This window comes from Pteropus alecto, unplaced genomic scaffold (assembly GCF_000325575.1).
Source record: "Pteropus alecto unplaced genomic scaffold, ASM32557v1 scaffold40, whole genome shotgun sequence".
Classification (NCBI taxonomy): Eukaryota; Metazoa; Chordata; class Mammalia; order Chiroptera; family Pteropodidae; genus Pteropus; species Pteropus alecto.
This window is the reverse complement of record NW_006431919.1, coordinates 14962544-14984176: the sequence shown is the minus strand read 5'-3', so window position 1 is coordinate 14984176 and position 21633 is coordinate 14962544. Positions and strand designations below refer to the sequence as shown.

Below are 21633 nucleotides of genomic sequence, written 5' to 3'. Positions count from 1 at the left end.
GCCCAGCCCGTTGCAGTTAAACACTGGCAGAGGCAGGACGAGAGCGGCCCAGTTTCTAGAGCAGCCAGGGGTCGGCAAGCGTTGTCTGTAAAAAGCCAGTCAGTAAATATTTTAGGCTTTCAGGCCATATGGTCTCTGTCGCAACTACTCAGCCATTGTGACACGAAAGCAGCCGTCGATGGTACATAAACAAATGGGGAAAACTTTATTTACAAAAACAGGCCATGCTGGATGGGATTTGGCTTGTGGGCTGTAGTTTGCCAATCCCCAGAACAGACCAGAATGTGCCCCGCTGCCTCATATGTTCATTGTTCCCAGGCGGCCCTCGTCTTGCTGCAGCTCCCCAGTATTTTGCTGAGGAACGCAGGGAAGCACAACCTTCTTCGGGGTTCTGAGGTTCCACTTATACTGTAGGAACAGTAGTCAGTTCACTGACCCCCTAGTGCCCTGGGGAAAAGCTTAATGCCCCCTTTCTAGCACTCACAGTTGAGAGAGTGGGATCCATTGGTAGAAGTAGCGTTGTCCAAATAGATCATTTTAATAGGAAAAATGATCCTTTTTCATTAGGCATTTATGCTCCAAATTTGACAAAACGGAAGAGAAACTAGAAAGTACGCAGGTCAAACTCAGTCTCAGTATAAATACGGTATCGACAACGGGGAAGGGCTTTATAAGAGAGAAATGAGAGGTACGTAGACTGTTTTTTAAATTCCATGGGGAAAAATTGCCTTATTTCTAGTTCACGCCGAAATACCCATTCAGTAGCTTGCGATGGTACAAAAACAGGAGACGAGACAGTCCTGAGATTTTATACAATTAATTTGACCCTGAACTTGAGCTTGAAACCTGATGAAAGATGCCAAATCGAGAGCATTTACTCGGGGAAAAACCTCTAACCAGGTGACTTGGCGTAAAGTATATGTTCTCAAAATATCTCCTAGGGAGCAGAGCAGCGAGGATGGAACTAGACTCCAGAACTGGCAAAGGTCTTCCAGGACGAGGAGTTAAAAAGACGAGGTTGATGAAGTCACCATAGCTTGGCCTCAGCCAGCCGTCCAGTGGGGGTGGGAACGGGTCACCGTCAGACCAACCATGTATTTTTCCGTTGTTTAATTGTTAGGGAAGTTTATAGAACGAGAGGCAATAGGAGGCCCATGCAGTTATTTCTAGCTTTGGTCCCTGAGTGGAGATAACAGAATACCCATGCTGGAGTAACAGACTCTCACCGAAAACGGGAGGCAGTGGGTAAGTCGAGGGAAACTCAGCCCTCCAGGAGCTTGTGCGTGGCCCTGGGTAAGTCCCTTCCCTCTCGTAACCTCAAATTGCTCATCTGTAAAATGGGGGTAATCATTTCAACCTCAGAGTACTACATCAAATGAGATGAATGCGAAAGTGTATTCTAAACTCTAAAGGACTAAACAAACAAGCTACAGTAATAGTAGGTAATAATTACTGACCATTGCCTTTGAGCCGGGTAGCGTGCCACAAGTGTGCTTTCCATACCTTACTTCAAGTACATGCTGGTCGGCTGGATGATTGTCCCCAAAGACGTCCGTGTGTTTATCCCAGGACCTTATGAACATTACCTTACATGGCAGAAGGGACTTGGCAGATATGACGGAGTATCCTGAGAGGGGGGAGGTCGCCCTGTGTTATCCCGTGAGGCTGTGAATGTCATCACAAGGGTCTTCGTTAGAGAGAAACGGGAGGTCACAGTGAACAGCAGATGTGACAGGAGTAAGAAGCTGGATTGAGTGATGCAGGGATGGGGCCGCGAGCCGAGGAATGTGGGTGGCCCGTGCAACTGCCAAAGGCAAAGAAGCAGATTCTCTTCCCGGTGCCTCCAGGAAAAAACGCAGTCCCGTGGCCTCATTTTAGACATCTGACCTCCAGACTGTAAGGAATAGACCTGTGTTGTTGTAAGGCACCAAGTTATTGGTCATCTGTTCCAGCAGCAGTGGACAGCGAAAACAGGCACCGTTCCTGGAGTTAGGCTTGTTGGGACTCATCCCGGTACCCGACTTGCTTCATCCAGGAAATGGGGACCGTAACAAAGTGCCTGCTCACAGGGTGGTGGAGCAATTCAATGAGATGGTACAAGAAAGACTCGTAGCCAGTGCCTGCCCGGCGTGTAATCCACTGTCAGTTCATGGTGGCAGTTATTAGTATGTCACTTAATCACCACTAAAGCTGTATGAGATCAGTGCTATTATTATCTCCATGTTACAAAGGACGAAACCCATTAAGATTAAGGAAATTTACTCATGGCTGCACAGGCTGGAGGTGGCCGAGTCAGAATCTGAACCAGGTCTCTGCCTCCAAGGCCCATGCGTGGCGACCCTGCCCCAGTGTTGGGGTTACGACACTGCCACCTCATCAAATGCCAGATGCTTGGGCGGGACACAGACACCAGGTGGAGCACAGGGCTCCCTGCACGGGCAGAAGCCACCAAGACCGGAAATCGAATCCATGCTCATCAGGGAAACAAAAACTCTGGCTGCCATGGAGGTCAGTGTCTGAGAGGTTACCAACCCTCGACGTCCCTGGGCTGGCCAGCCCCACACGGCAAATCCTGGAAGTCTGAATACCGTGTTTAGTCATTTTGGCCCTAGAATAATTGCTATTATCGTAAATGTTTTATAGCCCTCATTACGGCTCACATTTAAATATCAGTGTAGTAATACATTAATAAGTCATTGCTGCCGGACCGCAGCCCGACGCAGAGTCGAAGCCCTGCACTGTCTGTTTGGCTAAATTAGGGCCAACTGCGAGCTCAGCCTGATGTCGAGTGGCTGGGCTGGGTCGGGAGGAAGGCTCTTTTCTGCAAAGCTATCTTTTTTGTCTTTGAGAGAGAGGGGGATGCTCAGATTCGGGGCCGGTAGTGAGTCAACAACCCTAACCAGGTGTCCCCCACCTGCGGAACCTAGAACTCTGGGAGGAGTAGAGGAGAAACGAAGGCATCGTTTCTGCCCCAGAGGCCTTTCTAATCTGACGAAAGGGGCGAGGGGCGTAGTCCTCACCCCGTGCTAGACAGTCAGTCCACGGGCCTGCGTTTTCTCTGGAGGCATCAGGAAGAGAATCTGGGAGTGACAGGATTCTTCAGCCCCGTCTCGTGAGATGTTCTGAATGCTTCCAGAGTGGATGGAGATAGGGTGGATTAACCCTCATGGACACACATACTCAGGAAAGATAGGCCACATAAAACAAAATAGCCACGTAGGCTCCACTTCATAAAATGCAGTGTCTGCGCTGCTGCGCTAGGGCAGTTAAGGAGTAGGCAGAAGCAGGCAACATAAATTTGATCTATTCATTCCTTTCTGCCGCACTATATGCCTAAAATAATGCCAGACACATGGTAGGTGCACCATAAATATGGGAGGGAGGAAAATATATTAGGTTCTGTGCCTTTGTGTAAACAGATTTCCTCCTGTCCTGTTGGCCAAACACATGCCAGCTAGGCCATGGGGAACTGAGGAGCAGCCTGGAGCGAGGGGGACGGGACGGCTGGAATCCTGCTGTGCACTAGGACCACCAGGACCTGAAGAAGGACTCCGTGCAGGGCCCCTTGTCGGGGAGTACGGAGGTCACTGTGCTGGACAAAGCTCTGTTCCTGTTTCCACATGGACTAGGGGAACAGGAATGACCAGGACAGGACTAGATTCTCTCCCCCGATGTCAGTAAAATGGTAGCCTCCTTTCACTGAGTGCATATGCACACCAAGCCTTTTACCAGCCCGTGAGGTGGTACCATTACCTGTGGTAATGAAGAACCTGTGGATAAGAGATGTCAGTAGTTTGCCCAAGACCGCACAGCTGGGTTTGTAAGACTCAGCTGAAGCATGTGTGGACCAGGTCATGGGCCTGTAGTGATGCACAATGTAGAAAATGTTAGAGGGCATTTTAACAGGAAGGTAAAGTGTTCACCAAGAGTCAAAGGCGAAAGAAAAAAAGTCTTTAACTCATGAAGGCTTCCAAGGAAAGGCTCCTTCCTGGGCCAGTGGGGGCCCATGGGAGAGTAAGAGGAATCGGGCTGGTGAGATGGGAATCTGAAGTGACCGGGGGAAGAGCACCGAATAAGAGCATAGGGGTCAGTGACCACCATGAAGGACTGGGCCAAGGGCAGTGTCCAGCTCTCACTCTTAAAGATGCACAGTGAGGCAGGTGTGGGACCAGAGAGCTGAGAATTTGGCCCAGCCTTGCCGTGTATGGTCGCCTCTTCGTTTGGATGGTCACTGAAGTCACTGACCGGAAAAGGCCCTACTGCTCTGTAGCATTTCCATCTCTGCAGATGGCTTCCTTGGCCGCCATGCTTTCCTTGGGTTTCCATAATAGGTCCTTGTAGAAAGGTAAGCCCAGGGCTGTACTTACTTGAACAGCCCGATTTCATTCTTCAGCAACCTGATCTCATTGTGATCCATTTACGGACCTCACACCTCTCTCCCCTTTCCGCTTGCAAAGATACCAGTCATTGCTAACATTGCACTGTAGGAATTCCCATCCGTGACCACGGAGATGCTCGAGAAAGAGGAGGAGACTTAATCCCTATTCTCACAGAGCTCGTAGACTCACTTAAAATAGATAAGATGTGCTTAAAGACTCAGAAGATGCCTGGAAAATCCTTCCAGAATAACCTATCCGCATAGCATTCCGTTTGCGGCAGTATGCACACAGGGCAATGCAAGGCGTTTAGAGCGAGATAGCTCTGGGTTCAAGTCCCATCTCCAGAGCTGAGCAGCTATGGGTCCTTGAAAAAGCCGTTTACCTCTCTGTAGTTCAGCCTCCTCATCTATCACGCGAGGATAATGCCTACCTTGTAGGGTTACGTGTTACTAAGCAAAATGATGTATATCTGTTTCCTTCTCTCTAAAACGAGGACAGTAATACATAACTGGCATCGTAGCTGTGAGAATTAGAGGGATTGTAGTGACGCACTCAGCACACAGTAGGATTTTAGAAATCAAATTATCGCTCCAGGTGGGTAGGTAAGTACTGAGAGGGCAGCAGAGGGAGGAGGGAGCCACCTGAGAAAAGGGATCGGGGCTTCTCTAATCATCTGGAGATCGGGCCACTTGTCTCCAGCTGCCCCACTGACCGACCCACGGCTGTTGCTCTGTGGTCTCTCTTGCAGTCACGTCCGTTCCTCCCCCACCCCCGCCGCTGCTCTCCAGCTGACCAGCTCCCTTTCTCCTCTGTCTCTGCAGCACCCTCAACAACAACAACATCAGCCGTATCCTGGTCACCAGCTTCAACCACATGCCGAAGATTCGAACTCTGTGAGTAGAGACCGCGCTTCTCCCCCGCCCCACCCCTAGCGCATGCAGCCAGAGTGCAGACCCCGAGCTGCTTGTAAGACTTATGGTCTGTGACTTGCCAGCGGTTCCTCTGTCTAATTGCTGCCTCCTTCTGCTGTTAACTAAGGCGGGTATTGGTGAGTGAGGGCAGACGGCGGGGAAGGGTCACGGCGCCATCCGTGCGTCTGAGCCACCATTCCACGGCAGGCAGACGCATTGCTCCTCGCCCTGGGATTTTCCTGAACTGTGGGAATCTTCTTTGTGTTCCCATCTCGGTGGAAAAGTCTATGGGTATAATGTCGTCACAGAACATAGAGAGCCCAGACGTAATGACTCACCATTTCCTTAGCTAATGTCCTGTCCCCGGAAGTTCTAGCATGTCGCCAATGGTTACGGTCGTTTTCCCCTCTGGGACGGGTGGAGGAGACGGCATCTCAGTCCCCATCCTCCCAGCCCCCACCCGCCACACTGCCGGGCTCACCTGCGCCCTGGACGATATCAGATGCTGGAATGCAGGACCTCATTTCTTTGTCTTTAATGGTTGGGTGGGCTAAAGCATTCCAGGGTGTGCAGATCTCCCCACAGCGCCCCATACCGAGAGCAGTTCCAGTGCCCTTACTGCCTGGGGAGTTCCCCTCTGCTCTCAGTGGGGAACCCTCTTGTAAATTTCTCTGCAGAGACTCTGCTGGCCTTTCCAAAGAGGTTTTACTCAAGCCCGTTCCCTTGTTGGTGGGTCTTTCGTGGTGTTTGCATCACAATTGGAGGGGAGAGCCAGCCCCCAAGAGCTTTCGGCCAAATATATTTAGGGCGCAAGGGGCTGGGCTTCCTGCTGTGCCTTGTATTATTAGCTCTGAGACCTCTGTTTGCTCCTCTATAAATGATGGTGGTGGTGAGAAGCCACTGAGACTATATATGTAAAGCGCCTGGCATGGAGCAGACAGTGAATGACATCGTTTTACCGCCACCACCGCCATCATCACCATCACACTGTTTGGCCAGAAATCTGGACCGAAAGTACCAAGCAACATGGAATCCACAGAGATGTGAAAACTCTTAGAGCAGAAGTTGTCGCTAGACCAGGAGTGTCAGCATCACCTGGAACTTGTTAGAAAAGCAAAATTTCAGGCCTCGCCCCAGACCTCTGGAATCGGAATCTCTGGGGGTGGGACCAGCCAGCTGTTTTTAAAACGCTCTCCGGGATGTTTGATGCTCGTAAAGTTTGAGAACCCCCACATCAGTGAGGGAGCGACCTTATCTCAGGTGACGATGAAGCAAAGACCAATGAAGCAAACAAGGCACAAGGCACAGAGCCCCAAGAAGGACCCAGGTACGGAGTCAGGCGAACCTGAGCTGAAACGCAAGATCTTCCACTTGGGGCAGGTTTCTTTCTCTCTCCTCCTCTAAGGACAGCTAGTTAATAAATGCTCACCTCAAGGTTTTTGAGGGAATGAAATGTGCGAAGGCGTAAGTGCCCAGGCATGACGTGCACTCAGCAAGTACCAGCTGTTTTGAAGAAGAGGAAGCGGAGCCCAGCTTCCATCGCGTTCCTCAGCTCTCCCTTTAATCCGTCTTAGGATAACAGTGCAGCCGCGGAAGTCCGTCCTTTTCCCTCCCTTTTAAAATACAATGAGGCAGTTGTGGAGTTTTAAGGAGAAACCACTTTGGGTCTTCAAAGACCTCCTCAGAGTCCCCAGCAAGCCACCAGTGGACTGGAGGAGAGCACGGCCTAGGGCTCCTGGCCCCCGCGTGGGGGCCTCAGTGGGTTGAACAGGAGAAATATGGCTGCTCCCTGCAGAAGCGAGCAGCCCAGCCCCAGGGTCGCTCCTCTGCCATTGCTGCTTCCCTGCTGTGGTTTTCGGTGTCGGAGCAGCAGTAACAGAAGCTGGGCTGGGGCCCCAGGTCGGGGGAGGGCCAGGTCTGGATCTCGGGTGCTTCGTTTGGTGTAGGGGGTGAGGGAAGAGAGCGGGAGAGTTTTTTCTCCTGGTGTCTGTTGTCATTCTCCCCCGTGGTCCCAAACACTCATCTGATGAGTTCAAATCAATCAATCAATCTCGTCTGTTCTCTTTGCTCCCTGCCTGGTGCCATTTTCTCTTTAGTTTAATTTCAGCGATGGCTCTGTATAGAACTCCCCAGAGACCTGGGCTGACTAATCCCCCTTCGCTGTAATTAAAGTGGGGGCGGGGGAACCGGGACTAGAGAAGGCGAGAAGAAGAGAGAGGAAGGAAGTCATAAATGGGATTTCTAAAGGAAAGCTTTTATATCGAATTCAGAAAGCCACATTTTATAGAAAATGAACACTGACCCCCTCTAAAAGGATTTGCCAGAAATTTAATTTAGCATCTGTGGCCAAAAGGCACCTTTTACAAATCGGCATTTATATTCATTCACCTTATTTTCTGTGAAGGTGGTTTAGCCAACTTGGAATATACGGTGTTTCCATCAGCAGAAGATGGCAGGACAGCACGCAGGAAGCGCCTCGCCACCCCGATGCTCTGGCGTCTAAGGCAGAGACGAGAGCCGCGTGCAGCAGGGCCGCGGGCTGGGAAGACAGGAACGTCTGGAATAGTCCCCTTGCAGCAGTAACGACGGCGGACTTCGCTTCGGCGGCTTACAGCATGCCAGGCCCTGTGCTAAGCACTTCTCATGAATCATTTCCGTCTTCTAAACAGCCCCAGGAAGGGGCGTGGGGACCGTTAATATCCTCATTTTACAGATGACGTTACTGAGGCCCAGACTTAAATCCCCGTCCAAGGTCAAAGTCGTAAAGCACAGAGACCGTGTCAGACCTGGGCAATGTGACATCGGAGCCTGAGCACTTCGTGTTCAGCAGAGACAAAGCGGGAAAGCGAGCTCCAGACGAAAGGGGGACCGGAGCGTCCACGAGGCCAAAGGACCCTCCCCCATGACATTGCCATCCCAGCTCACCAAAATTACTGAAAGTAATTAAAACAATCTCCCTTCTCACTCAGGAGGATTCGAAATATTCCTGGCAGGGTCCAGGCTCACGTTTCGTGACGAACATGATGATCTTCCTTTTACGATCAGTATTTCGTATTACAGTACTCAGTTTAATCTCCCAAACATGATATAAAAGGCAGCTTGAAAGGGTCTGCCCGGCTCGACTCTCCCAGCATTTCTGGTAGGTAAAATTTCAAGAGCAGGAGAGCTGAGCCCATCAACTGCCCTGGGCTTTTGACAAGAGCCTTCACGTGGCTTTCGAGTCATTTTTTTGTCACCTCCTTTCCGTGGTCCCACTTGGGAGAGGAGACATTCCTACGAAGACGGACAAAGGAACAGGGACCCTCTGCAGTGAGGCTGAGGAGAGAGATCTCTTGGGACTTGAAGAAGAACCAACCTAATATAATGTTGCAGAAGGGGAACCTCTGACATTTCGATTATCTCAAATTAATCCGCTCAGTAAGGATCTGACTTACCTAAACCTCGTTTTTGTTCTTCCATTGATCTCTTACCCCTGATTGGAACTGACGGGGATTTGTTGGCATTGATCCTCCTCGAGGGGCCCTGCTCGCTGCTTCGGGGTGAATCCCTGTGTCCTTGGCTTTCAACCCTCACTGCCCGAGAAGGTACTGCCTTTCCTAATAGAAGCCAAACTCTCATCACAAAGCTCCGATCCTCCCGACACACAGAGCAACGCCGGTCCCTCCGCCTGCGTGCCACCAGCCTGCCTCTGTTCCACCTTGCCGCCAGGACGGGCCCACCGCGGCCATGTTCCTGGGCAGCCTTTGTACCCCGGGGCGCATGTTGGGCGGTGGAGTCCTCTCCCCTCTCAGGACAGCTCAGCGATGGGTCCGGGGACGAATCGTTATCACTCACGCTGCAATTTCCCAGGAAGGCCCTTCCTCCTGCTCTTTAGGGAAGAGGAACCAGCAGACCTTCTCCCTGTCCTGGACACAAAATGGTCATCTCTGCTGAATAAACAGAGGTCTTGCTTTCCCTCTTAGACCTGAGGTCCTTCCCCTGGCTTAGGGTTTTGCTTCTAACCCCTTCCCACCTGTCACTCCTCTTTCTGAAGGGCCTTCAGCAGCAGCGGAGGTCTGAGCTTTGAAACTCAGGGGAGTATTGTTTGGGGCCTGTTAGAGGCATGTATCTTGGACCTAGTTGCCTATTAAAACATGTTTGACCTTAAATGTTGGCTCTGGAATACAAAAAGAAAAATAACATCAAAATTAATCATTTTAAAACAACATCCTAATCTTTTTGAACTTTTTTTCAGAAAAAGATTGTGTGTGGGAATTGGGTCCCTTTAGTCCCTCTAATATGATGGCTGCCAGGTCCCCACCGGCCTTGGCCGCCTCGAGGTCTGCCCCCCGCCGGGGCGGGGAGGCTGTGCCAGCATGCAGCATGCGCTCTCTGCACTTGGCCGGTATTTAGCAGTGTTGACCTTATGCTAAGTGGAGTGTGGTCAAGAGCCCTTCAGCTCTCTCCATTCTGGGCATGGAGGTGGCCAGAGCCACTGCTTTGGGCCTCCACTCAGTCTTTACCGGCTTGACACAGAGTACTTGAAAGTCCCGAGATGCTGCTGGCTGATTAGCATGTCCAGGATCGGGCATTTGAAATCTGCATCAGAAAGCCAAATATATGATCAGCTAATGTGACTAAAGCTCAGCTAATGGGACCAAAGGTCACCACTTCTGATGACTTGGGGTCCTAGGCAATGTGGAAGTTGGAAACCCCTGATGGAGGAACCTTGGGAAGGACCTTTAGAAGCACCCCTGCATAGCCTTAGTCTGTCCCTCAGTTAGTGGAAAGGAAATTCAAGTCACGTAACCAGGGGGATTCTCCTCCAAAGTGGAACCTGCAGATCGTCCCAGGGAATTTTATGTGCTCAAGGGCAAGAAATTGATCTGGGGTCCCAGCTACTAGAAGGAGAAAGCCAGAGTCCTGGAACCGGTTAGGAAGTCTCTTCAGAGGCACCTGAACCAGTCAGAATAGCGGATCAATCAGGTGGAATTGAACTTGGGAAGAAGGTGAAGAGCATTACAGAGAGGCTGCTGTGGATTACAGGAATCCGGTATGCACAACACTTACTCAGATAGGAGGATGCACCTTCTCTCCGTGCACCCCTCACCTTGGCCTGTGCACTCAGTGATACTGGTTTGGGGCTCACCAGCATTACAGGCAGAAGGTTCAGTAAAGGGACGCTTAGGGAGAGAACAGAAGGGTAAAAGCAACAGCAGATCTCAGCCCCGGTGCCAACGTAAACTGGGGCAAAGAGATGGAGAAGCTGTTTCAAGCCATCTGTAACTCGCGCTAGCTAATGTACTGCAATTTGCACGTGAGCCACTCCTGCGGAAGTCTGACTCGGATCAGGACTGTCGCTGTAATAATGTCGCTCTCCCCCTCCTGTGTGCTGAGGCTCCCTGGAGTGGGAAAGAAAAGAACGGAATTACTATTAAGAAATGGGGAATTGCTCAGAACCCCGAGGCATCCACTGGATGTGGCCTGCACATGAAGATAACTGTCGTTTGTGACTTGCCAGTAAAAGGGTCGAGGTTCCCGTGGTAACTCAGTCACGCAGAGGGAAACGCTCCCCTGGGCTTCGAGGACTCTCGTGCTGGGCAAAGGGGCACAGAGGTTTGGCCCACTCTGCACAGCCAGCGGCAGCCCCCCACCCCGCTTCTCGCTGTGACAGGTGTTCCCTCTGTCCCTTCCTCTCCCAGGCGCCTCCACTCCAACCACCTGTACTGCGACTGCCACCTGGCCTGGCTCTCAGATTGGCTGCGACAGCGACGGACCGTTGGCCAGTTCACACTCTGCATGGCCCCTGTGCACCTGAGGGGCTTCAACGTGGCGGACGTGCAGAAGAAGGAGTATGTGTGCCCAGGTGAGGCTGCCCCACTGTGCTCCCCTCCCTGCGCTGCGACGCCACCCTGGCCTCGGACACGCACCCCAGCCCAGAGCTTGACGTGGACCCCCCGGGTTATACCAGCACTCCATATAGTCACTTGAGGGGTTCCGGGAGAGACGCTCTTGTCATCTGTTAAGCGAAAAGGCTCGAAAGACTTACAAATCACTTTCTGTTAAGCCCCATAGTCATTGATGCTAAGAAACCTAACATTTGTTAGGTACTTCAGCATCTGCTAAACGTGTTCCTGTCATCCATTCGCTCATAGCAATTGAGAGGCAGGATAATGGAGGCTGTGGGGTCAGCCTACTTGGCTGGACATCTTAACTCTGGTCCTTACTAGAGTGTGACTTTGGCAAGTAACTACGTGTCTGCAAAATGGAAATAATAATAGTACATAACTCAAGGGATGGGTGGGAGGATTAAATGAAATAATGCATATAAAGCACTTAACATAACACATGGCACTTGGTAAAGGCTAATAAGTGGAGCTTAATTATTAGAGTTTAGTGGGCCCGCAGAATGTGCTGAGCAAACATAAGCATTTGATCCGTGGGCCATGGAAGTGCACAGACGTCCTGAAGGCAGCTCAGATCTCCAGGGATGGGAGGTGGCTGAGACACTGAGACAGTCTGCCTGGAGGGTAGAGTGGCTTTTAATCCGAGTCCTAAATTGGCCTGCTTGTTTGTTTTTTACCTTGATTTCCCTTGATTTCCTCAGAAAAAGGAAGTATTTGGTTGAGGACTTTCCCAGAGAGGTATTACTGATAGCCACGAAACCAGTCCCAGAACTGGGCCCAGCAGCCTCTGCAGGCTGATCTTGGGCAGTCAGCGTACAGGAAGGAGGAAGGACCACAGGGTGCTGGGCACTGGCGGGGACTGCACTTGTCACCCTTCTTAACCGTCGCCAGTTTTCGGCGTTGAAGGTTTACTGAGCCAGCACGCGCTACGGGGCCCGGGCTGACCTGCAGTACAGGTTGGCTGTCTTCTGCACTTAGGTTGCATTTGCAGTATATAAGAATTTTCCTTGAATTCGGCATCATCTCGCTCTCTGCTGCTTGCTCCTGTCATGTTATCACTTCATCAAGTTCTTTATTATCCAAAAACATTCCAACATGTCTTGGAGCAGTACCTCGATAATCTCCTATAGACGCCCACTTAGAAATCACTTCCCATCAAACACACGTAATGAAACCGTTTATTATAGGCACCAAACTCAAATATAGTGACTATAATTACAGTAATTATTAGGCAAAGGATACAATATCGGCGTAAGTGCCAGTGAAAGAAATAATTACAGAGTGCAGGAGTCATCCAAGAGCTAATGAGAAAACCTAATTAGGGAGAATGTTAAAACACATCATTATAGGTGGGTGCCAGGTCTAATGCTGCACACGAAAGTGAACACCGCTTCGTCACGAAAGCACCTTCCCATCAAAAGAGTCGCAAGACCTTGCTTACCCAACAGCAGGCAGGATCCAAAACCCAGGGGGCCAAGGCTGGCCGTGCAGGTCCTGCAGATGCTAACCCCCCACCCCGCTCCATTTATCGCGGTGAAGCCCATTGCTTTCGATGGATCCCGTGGCTTCTTAATACGAAGTCAGGTGTTTTTTGAGGACTTGAGAATTCAGTCCGCAGACTCCAGACGTGAATATGCTGTGGCTCTCCACCCTGTCACCTCCGTATGAATTCGGGGGAGCGCCACATTGGGACCACTATGCGCGAGGGTGTCTTCGGCTGCTTTCTCAGGCTTTCATGGGTTAAAAATAGAATGCTGTGCAGGATTACTTTCTGAAAAGGTCGAAGACAGATATAATGGTCTGGGGGAACTGGCATATTGAATATCCATGACGAATGAGGCACGGCCCCCAGTTCTGGGGTGCAGGAGGACCACCTTTTCCGAAACGTGCCCCCCCCCCTTAGTAATTGTTAGAGGTGGTGCGTGAGACTAATGAAAGGGTGCCAGGGGAAGCAGCGTGGAGCAGGGCTCAGGCTGCGCACACAGCAGACGTCAAAGAGAAGGATTATGTGCATGTACGGACCACCCTCCACACACCCGCTGCCGGGGGCTGCAGGCCCCTCCATCTCAGAGCCCAGCAGGGCATCTGAAAGAGGAGGTTTGCACACCCCCGATTGCAGGTGTTTGGGGTGCAAAAGGTCCAGTGCTTCTCCTCGTTCAAGCTCTTCCCCAGTTTCTTGAAGGAGGAAGACTTCAGTCAAGAAAGCGGGGCGGGCAAGAACATCTCTTAAGAAACAGAGGTTATCTGCTCAGGAGAAAGAAAGGCATGGGGCACCAGTTCAGCCATCCCTGCATGCAGCTTCATCACCAGTGGCCCCTGTCAAGGGAGCATCGGAAAACCTCTCTGGGCCCTTAGACAGTATTGGAAAAATTTGCCAAACACGCTCCTGCAGAGACAGGAAGGAGCTTTATCTCTCTCAGCCTGCGAGGGCCCTGCCTGCCCCAGTCCTCTGATATCTCCCTTTGAATTAAACCCAGCTGTCTGGAGCCCGGCCTCTTCCCCGAAGAAGCCCCGGCTACAGGCTCCTTATCACTCCAGCTAACCCAGAAAGCCGCTAGCAGCGTGCTTGGACAAAATTCATGCCCTCTGTCAACTGTACCCTTCCAATCAAAGGCATTTATTTTTTTCCTCTGGGGAGATAAGTGGGAATTTTTCAAAAGGACGAGGGACTATATCTTTATTTTATTTATTGTTAACAGGTTTTTTTTTCTGTGATATCCAACTGGACTGCTTGGTTTCCTTCAGCTAATGCCAGAACGATTCCCGTTAGCTTTCCTTGATTCAGGAGGAAGGTTAGGGCCCCGGGAGGAGGAGAGTTTGCAGCCCCTTCTTCTTGTTGCCTGAGCCAGACTGGACTTTCTCAGAGTCCATAGAAAACAGGTTCTGCTTTGGCTACTACTCGGCTCAAGTTGTGTGAGTTGCTGAGGTTTTGGGGGGTGGTTTTTTTGGTTAGTTTTTTGATTTGTTTTGTTGTCCATCTTTACGTAAAGGGCCTATTTGAGAATTTAAACTCTAGGATTTATCTTCCATCACTTTTCTGGTATCTTAATCTGAGAAAATTTTTCCCAGTCACAGTTTATAATTCAAGGAGATTAAATATTTGACCCCCTGAGTCGATTATCTCTTTCCCCTGAACATCTTCGAACTCATTGGGTTGTCCACCCATTTCACACTCTTCTGCCCATGGCCTTTGAATGCGAGGTACCTTTTAGTGAAGATTGATCATGTCTTCAAATAATAAGGGGCCACATCTTAGCATGTTTTCAGGTGCCCCAAAGCCTATAACAGTGTTCGATCCTCTCAACGAACATATTCTCATTTATTATTAAAAATGAAATCGGTATATCTCCCTGGAAACAAGAAACTGCCCCCTCCCCCTTTTTTTAAATTTGGGACCAGTTACTAAGTATAAAGATAATTAAGGTAAGCCTGACTGGCCGCCCATCTCCTTAGGAGGTTTTAATTAACACACCATAATTGGACATTGCAAGAATGAGATTATTAGGTTTATAGCCATTCCCAAAATTATCATGCCTCTGGTATTTAAATCACATTCATTTATATTCTCATCATAATTGCTCGAGTCCCATTGTCATTGCAGTCTGTTGTTGGCTTTCGAAAGGCCAGAGGCCAACAGGGATGCTTAATTTGAATACTGGAATTAATTTATTTCCACATGCTCACAAGGCCGTTGGATTTTTCAAATCTGTGCACTCTGCCGGGTGGTGTTCTCTTTAAAGACAGAAAGAAAGAAAGAAACGCAGCTTAACACAGGGACGCCCAGTCGTCCCAGTGTAGCTTACACATCCATGTCTCCACCCAGGACTGTGAGGCTCTGATGGTCTTCAATTTCCCAGCAATAAAGAGAGGCACTTGGGGTGTCTTTTTGGCAGAAGAGATGGTACGAAGAGCACTGGACCAAAATGTGGAGCTTCGTTCTTCACTAGCTCCGTGATCTTGGGCAGTTTGCTTAATTTTCCTATTCTTTCGTTTTCTTATCAGTATAATGGGAATAATAGTGACAGAGCCGACGTCATAGGTTTAATGAGAAGCAAGCGAGAGCCTACATACAAAGCACTTAATGCAGTTGCTAGCACAAAGAAAACATTCCGTGAACGTTAGCCGCCGCTCTTGTGAGAACGATGGTATTCTTAGCCTGGCCACAGCCGTGTCCTTGGAGGTCTGAAGTTCGGTGACCTTTGCCCCATTCATCTGGGCAGATAAGTTAGGCCTTTCGCTTTTAGCATGATGATCACCTCTTTGCCAATTAGGAGAACAAAAGTGAGGTGGCTCCTGGGCCGGAGCCATCTCCCTGGTCATCACTCCATCTTTTTTGTGTCTCAGAACCAGGGGGAGAGTTGTGCAATCGGCAGAGGTAGGATAGTTAGTCCATGCTGGTGGTGACCGTGGGCTCTTTCTCTATGAGAAGTCGGCCTGGAAACCCAACCCTGCCCTCTCAGAGCTCGTGGTGTGCACCCCCACCACCACTGGAGAGCAGGGAAGGGCCAGTGCCTCCGTTTCCCCAAGTTCTGCTCTGCCCTGCCCTTCATCAAGGCATCAGGTCACAAGTCAGAGAATCTTAGGAGAGGTCAGAAGCCTAGGCATCTCCATTTCCTCCTTGTTGGGCACAGAGGTCGCTTTAGCTGCAGATTGAAACTTTGAAGCCAAAGTGGTGAATGAGGAAAGGTGAGCCAGGCCCGGAGTGGGGGCGGGGACTTGGCCCCCACCCTCTTCTCCCTGCTCCGGATGAGAATGTCCTTCTGCTCCGCGCAGCAGCATTTCAGCGCCACTGGGAAAGCTCCAAGAGCAGAGCTTGGACCCTCATTAGAAAGGAAGAAATGAGCGAGTCCACAAGCACGCCTCAGTTTGCAATCGAACACCTTGGAAAGTCGATCTGAAGGGTTCTGTGTGCTAGTCCATCTCTACGCTCTGGTTTAAGGGACAGCGGGGTGGTACCAGTAGACAGGCTTGGCCGAGGACTGTGAGGATTCCTGGGCCCCATGAGGACATGGTGTGAGACAGGAACACACGCGTGTGTGCAGGCAAACACGTACCCAGATAGTCCCTTCCATCGAAGGTATGTAAGAGACTCTTCCTCTCCTGATACAAATCTGTTCCCATTCCTCTCTGCTTCCCGCTCATAGTCATAGAATTTGCTGGGTAGAAAGGTACGTGTTTTCTCACTTAGTCCCCTTGGAAAGCCAGTTCCCCCGCACCACCCCATCACCCTCGACACGTGTGAACAGGAAAGGCTGGGAGGGAGGGATTTGGTGGCAGTGTTTAGTGAAGCGCCTAGGACACCCTGACCCATGCAGGTGACTGAGGCTCAGAAGGAGCCCCAGGGGACTGGGCAGATGGCCTTTGCCAGGACTGAGAGCTGTGGTAGAAAGCCTTTAACTTCAGTCAGGAGAATCCCATCCACCCAGAGCCACTCCATCTCCACACTCCGTGGCTGATCCTATCGGCCAGAGCCCATAGCACTCAGCCCTCAGGGAGCCTCCCCTCGGGCCCTCCCAGAAGGATTGCTGCCTCTGTAGCTTGGTGACATTCAGCCCCTACATCTGCCAGACTCCTGGGCCATCTTCATTCATAAATTCATCCTGTCACTCACCGAGCTGTTGATGGAGTCGGTGTTTTGTGTCGAGCCCAGTTTTAGGCACTGGGGATATGACAGGGGATAAGACAGAAAAGCCTTCTGCCCTTGTAGAATTTACATGCTAGACTCGGTCTGTCCAGACACAGAAAGCAAAGGGGAGGGACTTCTGCCATCACAGCCCTCAGAGGCCCAAAGGGAAATGGGCTTGGTCCATCAAGCACTGATTAGAGGGGAATGTTTCCTGGGAAGATGAACCCATCTTTCAACCCCACCTTCAACCTGAAATGTTTTATTTCAACAAGAGAGTGATGTCTTTACCGTGTGTGAATGCCTGTCGAAGGAGCTGCCAGCCCAGGAAGCACACAGAGGCTATAATTACCTCTCTGCGTAATTAAAGGTGTTGTTAGTGACCTGGTTAAGGAATCTTGTTCAAAGGCTTTTTTGCCTTGACAACATCCCTTTTAATGTAGCACAAACACACATCGCCTACAGAATCAGAGCCACCCTGTGAATGACCCAGCTCATTCCCCAGGGACTCAAGGCTGCAACCTGGGTCTGGTTTAAACAGAATTAACTTCAGCATAGAAGTCCGAAGGAGCACCTTTGAAAAAACTCCATCTCACAACTTCCTGTTGCCTGTTTGAACCCTTGAGTATGATGTCGTCCCCCCTTTTTTTCTGAAACACCCCAACCAAGTAGTATATTGACAAATCTAAAGAGGGACAGCAGCCTCATACCCTCCGCCTCAGTCAGAGGAAATGCAGGCGCCCAGGCCCCAGCCACCACGGAGCCCCCGGCATTTCCCAAATGGGAATGCACCCCACTGCGGCGATTCTCCCCGGCTTCGTGGGGCACACTTGCCCCTCCATGGGGAGGGCCAGGCCTGGCAGTTTTCTTTGGGGAGTGCCATCTGCACTTCAAAGCCCTGACGTCTGAAGCCATACTGCTCCCAGCCTCCCCAGGATGTGGGTGAGGGGCCGGGAGCCCCTCACGCTTGATCCTCTTTGCCACCTACAGAGACCGGTGCCGCAGAGGAGGGGAGGTACTGCTGCATGTCTCGCTCCTCCTGCTTCCATTTTTCTGATGAACAGCAGTCGTCGGTCTTTAGACCCTCAAGGGGTTCAGAAGGCTGCAATCCAGACTCCCTTGTTCACTGAGATGGTAGCAGAACAGCTTAGAGGGGCTACGACGACGTGCCCAAGGTCTCGCAGACAGTGAGTAATAAGAACATTAATGAGCATGAGAACAACAACAACAAACTGAGCTCGAACTTGGCCGTGCATTCTCCTAAATACTTTACATGCATCAACTTCCTTCGTCTTCCCAACAAAACCGTGCTATGAATAAGCATTGTTATTTCACCCCCATTTTACAGATGGCGAGAACTAAGGCACAGTCGTGTAAGGGAGAAATGATAGGGTTCAGACTGTGGCCGTGGGACTCCAGAGCCCACACTCTCAGCCATGACACTCTCTCCTTCCTGATCTGAGGCTCTGACGGGCTGGCTCTCTGGGCTGCCATTTTCTCAGAAATGGAAAGACTTTTCCATTTTGGAACAAAGCCAGTGAATCTTCCAGTGGGGATTTTGGTGTAGGTCATCATCTCTGTGACATTTTCCATGGTCTCCATTGGATCCACGAGTGTGGCACTGGTGAGTTTGAAATCTTTGTACCCTAAGCAAGAATATTTTCTCAAATGTCCAGCTAAGAGGATGTTTTTAAGTTTGGGGGGTTTGTGTGTGTGTGCACACGCACAAAGGTGAGGCCAAGGGAAATAAGAATCTTTTTGATCACTGGCTTGGCACTTTCTTGGCACAAGGTAAACCTTCTACATTAAGCCGTAGGCATCAATTTGAGTCCCTACAGAAGGACCACGCCCCAGGCCTGGGGTCTGCTGAGTGGAGAGCGGACCCCCCGCTTTTCAATCTCACTCAGTGTCCAGAAGAGGACTTGCCCCAGACTCAGTCCATCCTCTGCTTCAGCCACTGTGGCTGGACCCGCTCTGGCTGCCCAGACCCAGCAGCTCCAAACAGGGGCCAAACCAAAATCGATTTTTCCCTGCAGACATGTTCTACGTTTAGTCTCCATCAGGAGCTCCAAGCAGAAGTCCCATGTCTGAGCAGTGAGGAGGCCCACAGAGTTAGCAGAGTTAGTCCGGGTTTGGTCTCGGCCCATGGCCCTTTGCTCTGGGAGGAAAGGTGTGAAAAGACATCGAAATCACCCCTGCTGGCCGTGTCCAGCAGACGTGGGGCAAGGTCCTGGCAGGGCCACTGGGTGGGGTTTACCACAGCGTCCAAACTAACCACAGGTTTGAGATTCTTACCTCACTTTGAAAAGTAGTCTTAGTATGAAAACTTTTTAATGTCTTTAAAACGTTTGAATTTACTTTATTGTATTAGAGATTTTTTAAGAGAGTAAGATTCTCTTGACTCAGAATCGAGTTAGTTTGCTGATGTATATGTTTATCTACATTCGCCTTTCTAAAGAAGCTCCTCAGATGCCATTTGCTTGGGTTTTTACTGCTTTGCTTTATATTCACATTGGTTTTCACCTCAAACAAAATTAAGAACTGACTCCAAAATGTGTAGTAACTTGTTGGCCTTTTTTCTGAAGAGGAAAGTTTTATTTGTGTGTTCTCTGGATGTAAAAGCTCTTTGAAGATGCTTTGGGTCTCACTGCTGATGACCGCTGACACACGGATAACATCAGCGCCCCAAATGGTGATATTCTGCCACCTTTTTTCTTCCCACCTTGTTTCGATAGTGACTTCCAGCCTCTAGAGAAAGGAATAAAGTTGTGTCTATACTCAGTGTCCAATTCCCTGACAGAAGCCTCAAACCCTGGTGCCCTCGGACATTGGGCGCCCTGAGAGAGTGGCCCCAGTGTAAGCTCTCTGCGTATTTTCATGCATGCTTGGCTCTAAGAGCAACTCTTTCTTTGAAAGACTAGGATAATGGGAACAATCAAGAAATAGGTCAAGGTCAGAATCTCTCTTCTTGGCTCAGTATTCAGCCAGTGGCAGCTGCATCTCTGAGACGAAGGGAGATGTCAGCTGGTGATCATTTTTCAGGTAGCTGATCAGGTAATGCCGCCTCATCGGGGAGCTGATTAAGGGGCACAGAAGTCCAGGCGGCTCCTGACATGACATGAGTTGACCGCTATGTTCCGGTCCCACAGGCCCCCACTCGGAGCCTCCATCCTGCAATGCCAACGCCATCTCCTGCCCTTCGGCCTGCACTTGCAGTAATAACATCGTGGACTGTCGAGGGAAGGGCTTGACGGAGATCCCTGCCAACCTGCCGGAGGGCATCGTTGAAATGTAAGTGCCCCATCTGCCACCCTCTGTCCCTGGCGAGTTAACCTCTCTGTCTTAGCCAATTCCCCAGCAGGCTGGCAGAGGGTTGGGTTAGAGCTACCATTAAGAACCCTCAGGAATCTCTTTGCTGTCCTTTTCCAGGCTTCCCCAGGTACGATAGCTCAATGGTCAAGCACATAGACTCCAGGGCACGGTCAGCAAACTACGGCCATGGAGCTAATATGCCTACCAGCTATTTCTGTAAATAAAGTTTTATTGGAACACAGCCACACCCATTTGGTTATGTATTGTCTATGGCTGTTCTAGTAACCCTCAGGAATCTCTTTGCTGTCCTTTTCCAGGCTTCCCCAGGTACGATAGCTCAATGGTCAAGCACATAGACTCCAGGGCACGGTCAGCAAACTACGGCCATGGACCTAATATGCCTACCAGCTATTTCTGTAAATAAAGTTTTATTGGAACACGGCCACACCCATTTGGTTATGTATCGTCTATAGCTGTTCTAGTGAGACAGTAGTGAGCAGTTATGACAAAGCAAGTGATGGCCCACCAGCCTAATATATGTTCCGTTGGGCCCTTTACAGTGGAAGTTGGCCAGTCCCTGCTCTGGGGTCACCCTGTGATTACATCCTGGCTCTACCATTTACTAGCTTGGTGACTTTGGGAAAAATAATTGCCTCCTTTCATTTTCGGTTTTCTCATCTATAATAATGTGGTTCTGAAAATTAAATGAGATACTGCATGAAGGCACCTAATACAGTCCTCAGCACGCGGGGCATGCTCTGGAAGGGGCGGCGGTGGAGAGTCCATGAACGGTGGGCGGATTTCATAGCTACCGTTATCTGAGCAAGAGACTGAGCTCTGAATCATTTCCAATTGGATTATTGTCCTCTGGATCGATCTTTAGGTAGAGACAAGATTGCGCATGGTTATGTGTGTGCACAGATATCTAAAATTCCGGTAAAATGTGTTTGCCCACGTAGCTCAATCTCATCCACTCTTCCCTCGTGCATTAGAAAATGGCCAGTGTCTAATTCTGGACTGAGTAGAGGGTCAGTCAACACTGACCTCAAGATCACTCTCTATGTGATAATAATCGTTTTCATTTTCTATCTTCACCTTTAGGTGGCTTTATTCAAAACATAATTAGATGGAATCTTCCATCTAATCATTAGCTAAAATCCCTCTGAATAAAAAACATTCATTTCTCTCCCCTCTCTGCCTCTTCATCACCACCTCTTCTTTCTCTCTCTCCTCCCCCTGTGCTCGTCTTTGTGATCCCAGCACATTCCAATAGCGGGTCCATCGACTCCTCCATCCGTACGTTCATTCGGCAAATATCTCTTGCGAGTTCACAGGGTTCCAGTCCCCGTTCTGTGCTTGGGGAGCGTTAACAAACAGACAAAATTCTTGCTTTCATGGTGCTCGTATTCTAGTGGTGGGAAGAGTGTGATAGAGAGTGAACGACGCACAATAGATTAGATAATATGACAGAATGTTGCAGGTTCTATGGAGAAAAATAAAGCCAGGAAAGACTTAAAGTAAGT

At 50.0% G+C, this 21633-nt stretch overlaps 1 protein-coding gene across 2 annotated transcripts in view; it reads left to right on the top strand.

The window, feature by feature from the left end:
- Positions 1-21633, top strand: part of SLIT3 (slit guidance ligand 3) — a 545706-nt gene that overhangs the window by 419231 nt on the left and 104842 nt on the right. For both annotated transcript variants that reach the window (XM_015585228.1, XM_015585229.2), the window contains exons 7-9: positions 5201-5272; positions 10972-11135; positions 19948-20089. In XM_015585228.1, coding sequence (XP_015440714.1) covers positions 5201-5272; positions 10972-11135; positions 19948-20089 — 378 coding nt within the window. The remainder of the gene's footprint in view (positions 1-5200; positions 5273-10971; positions 11136-19947; positions 20090-21633) is intronic.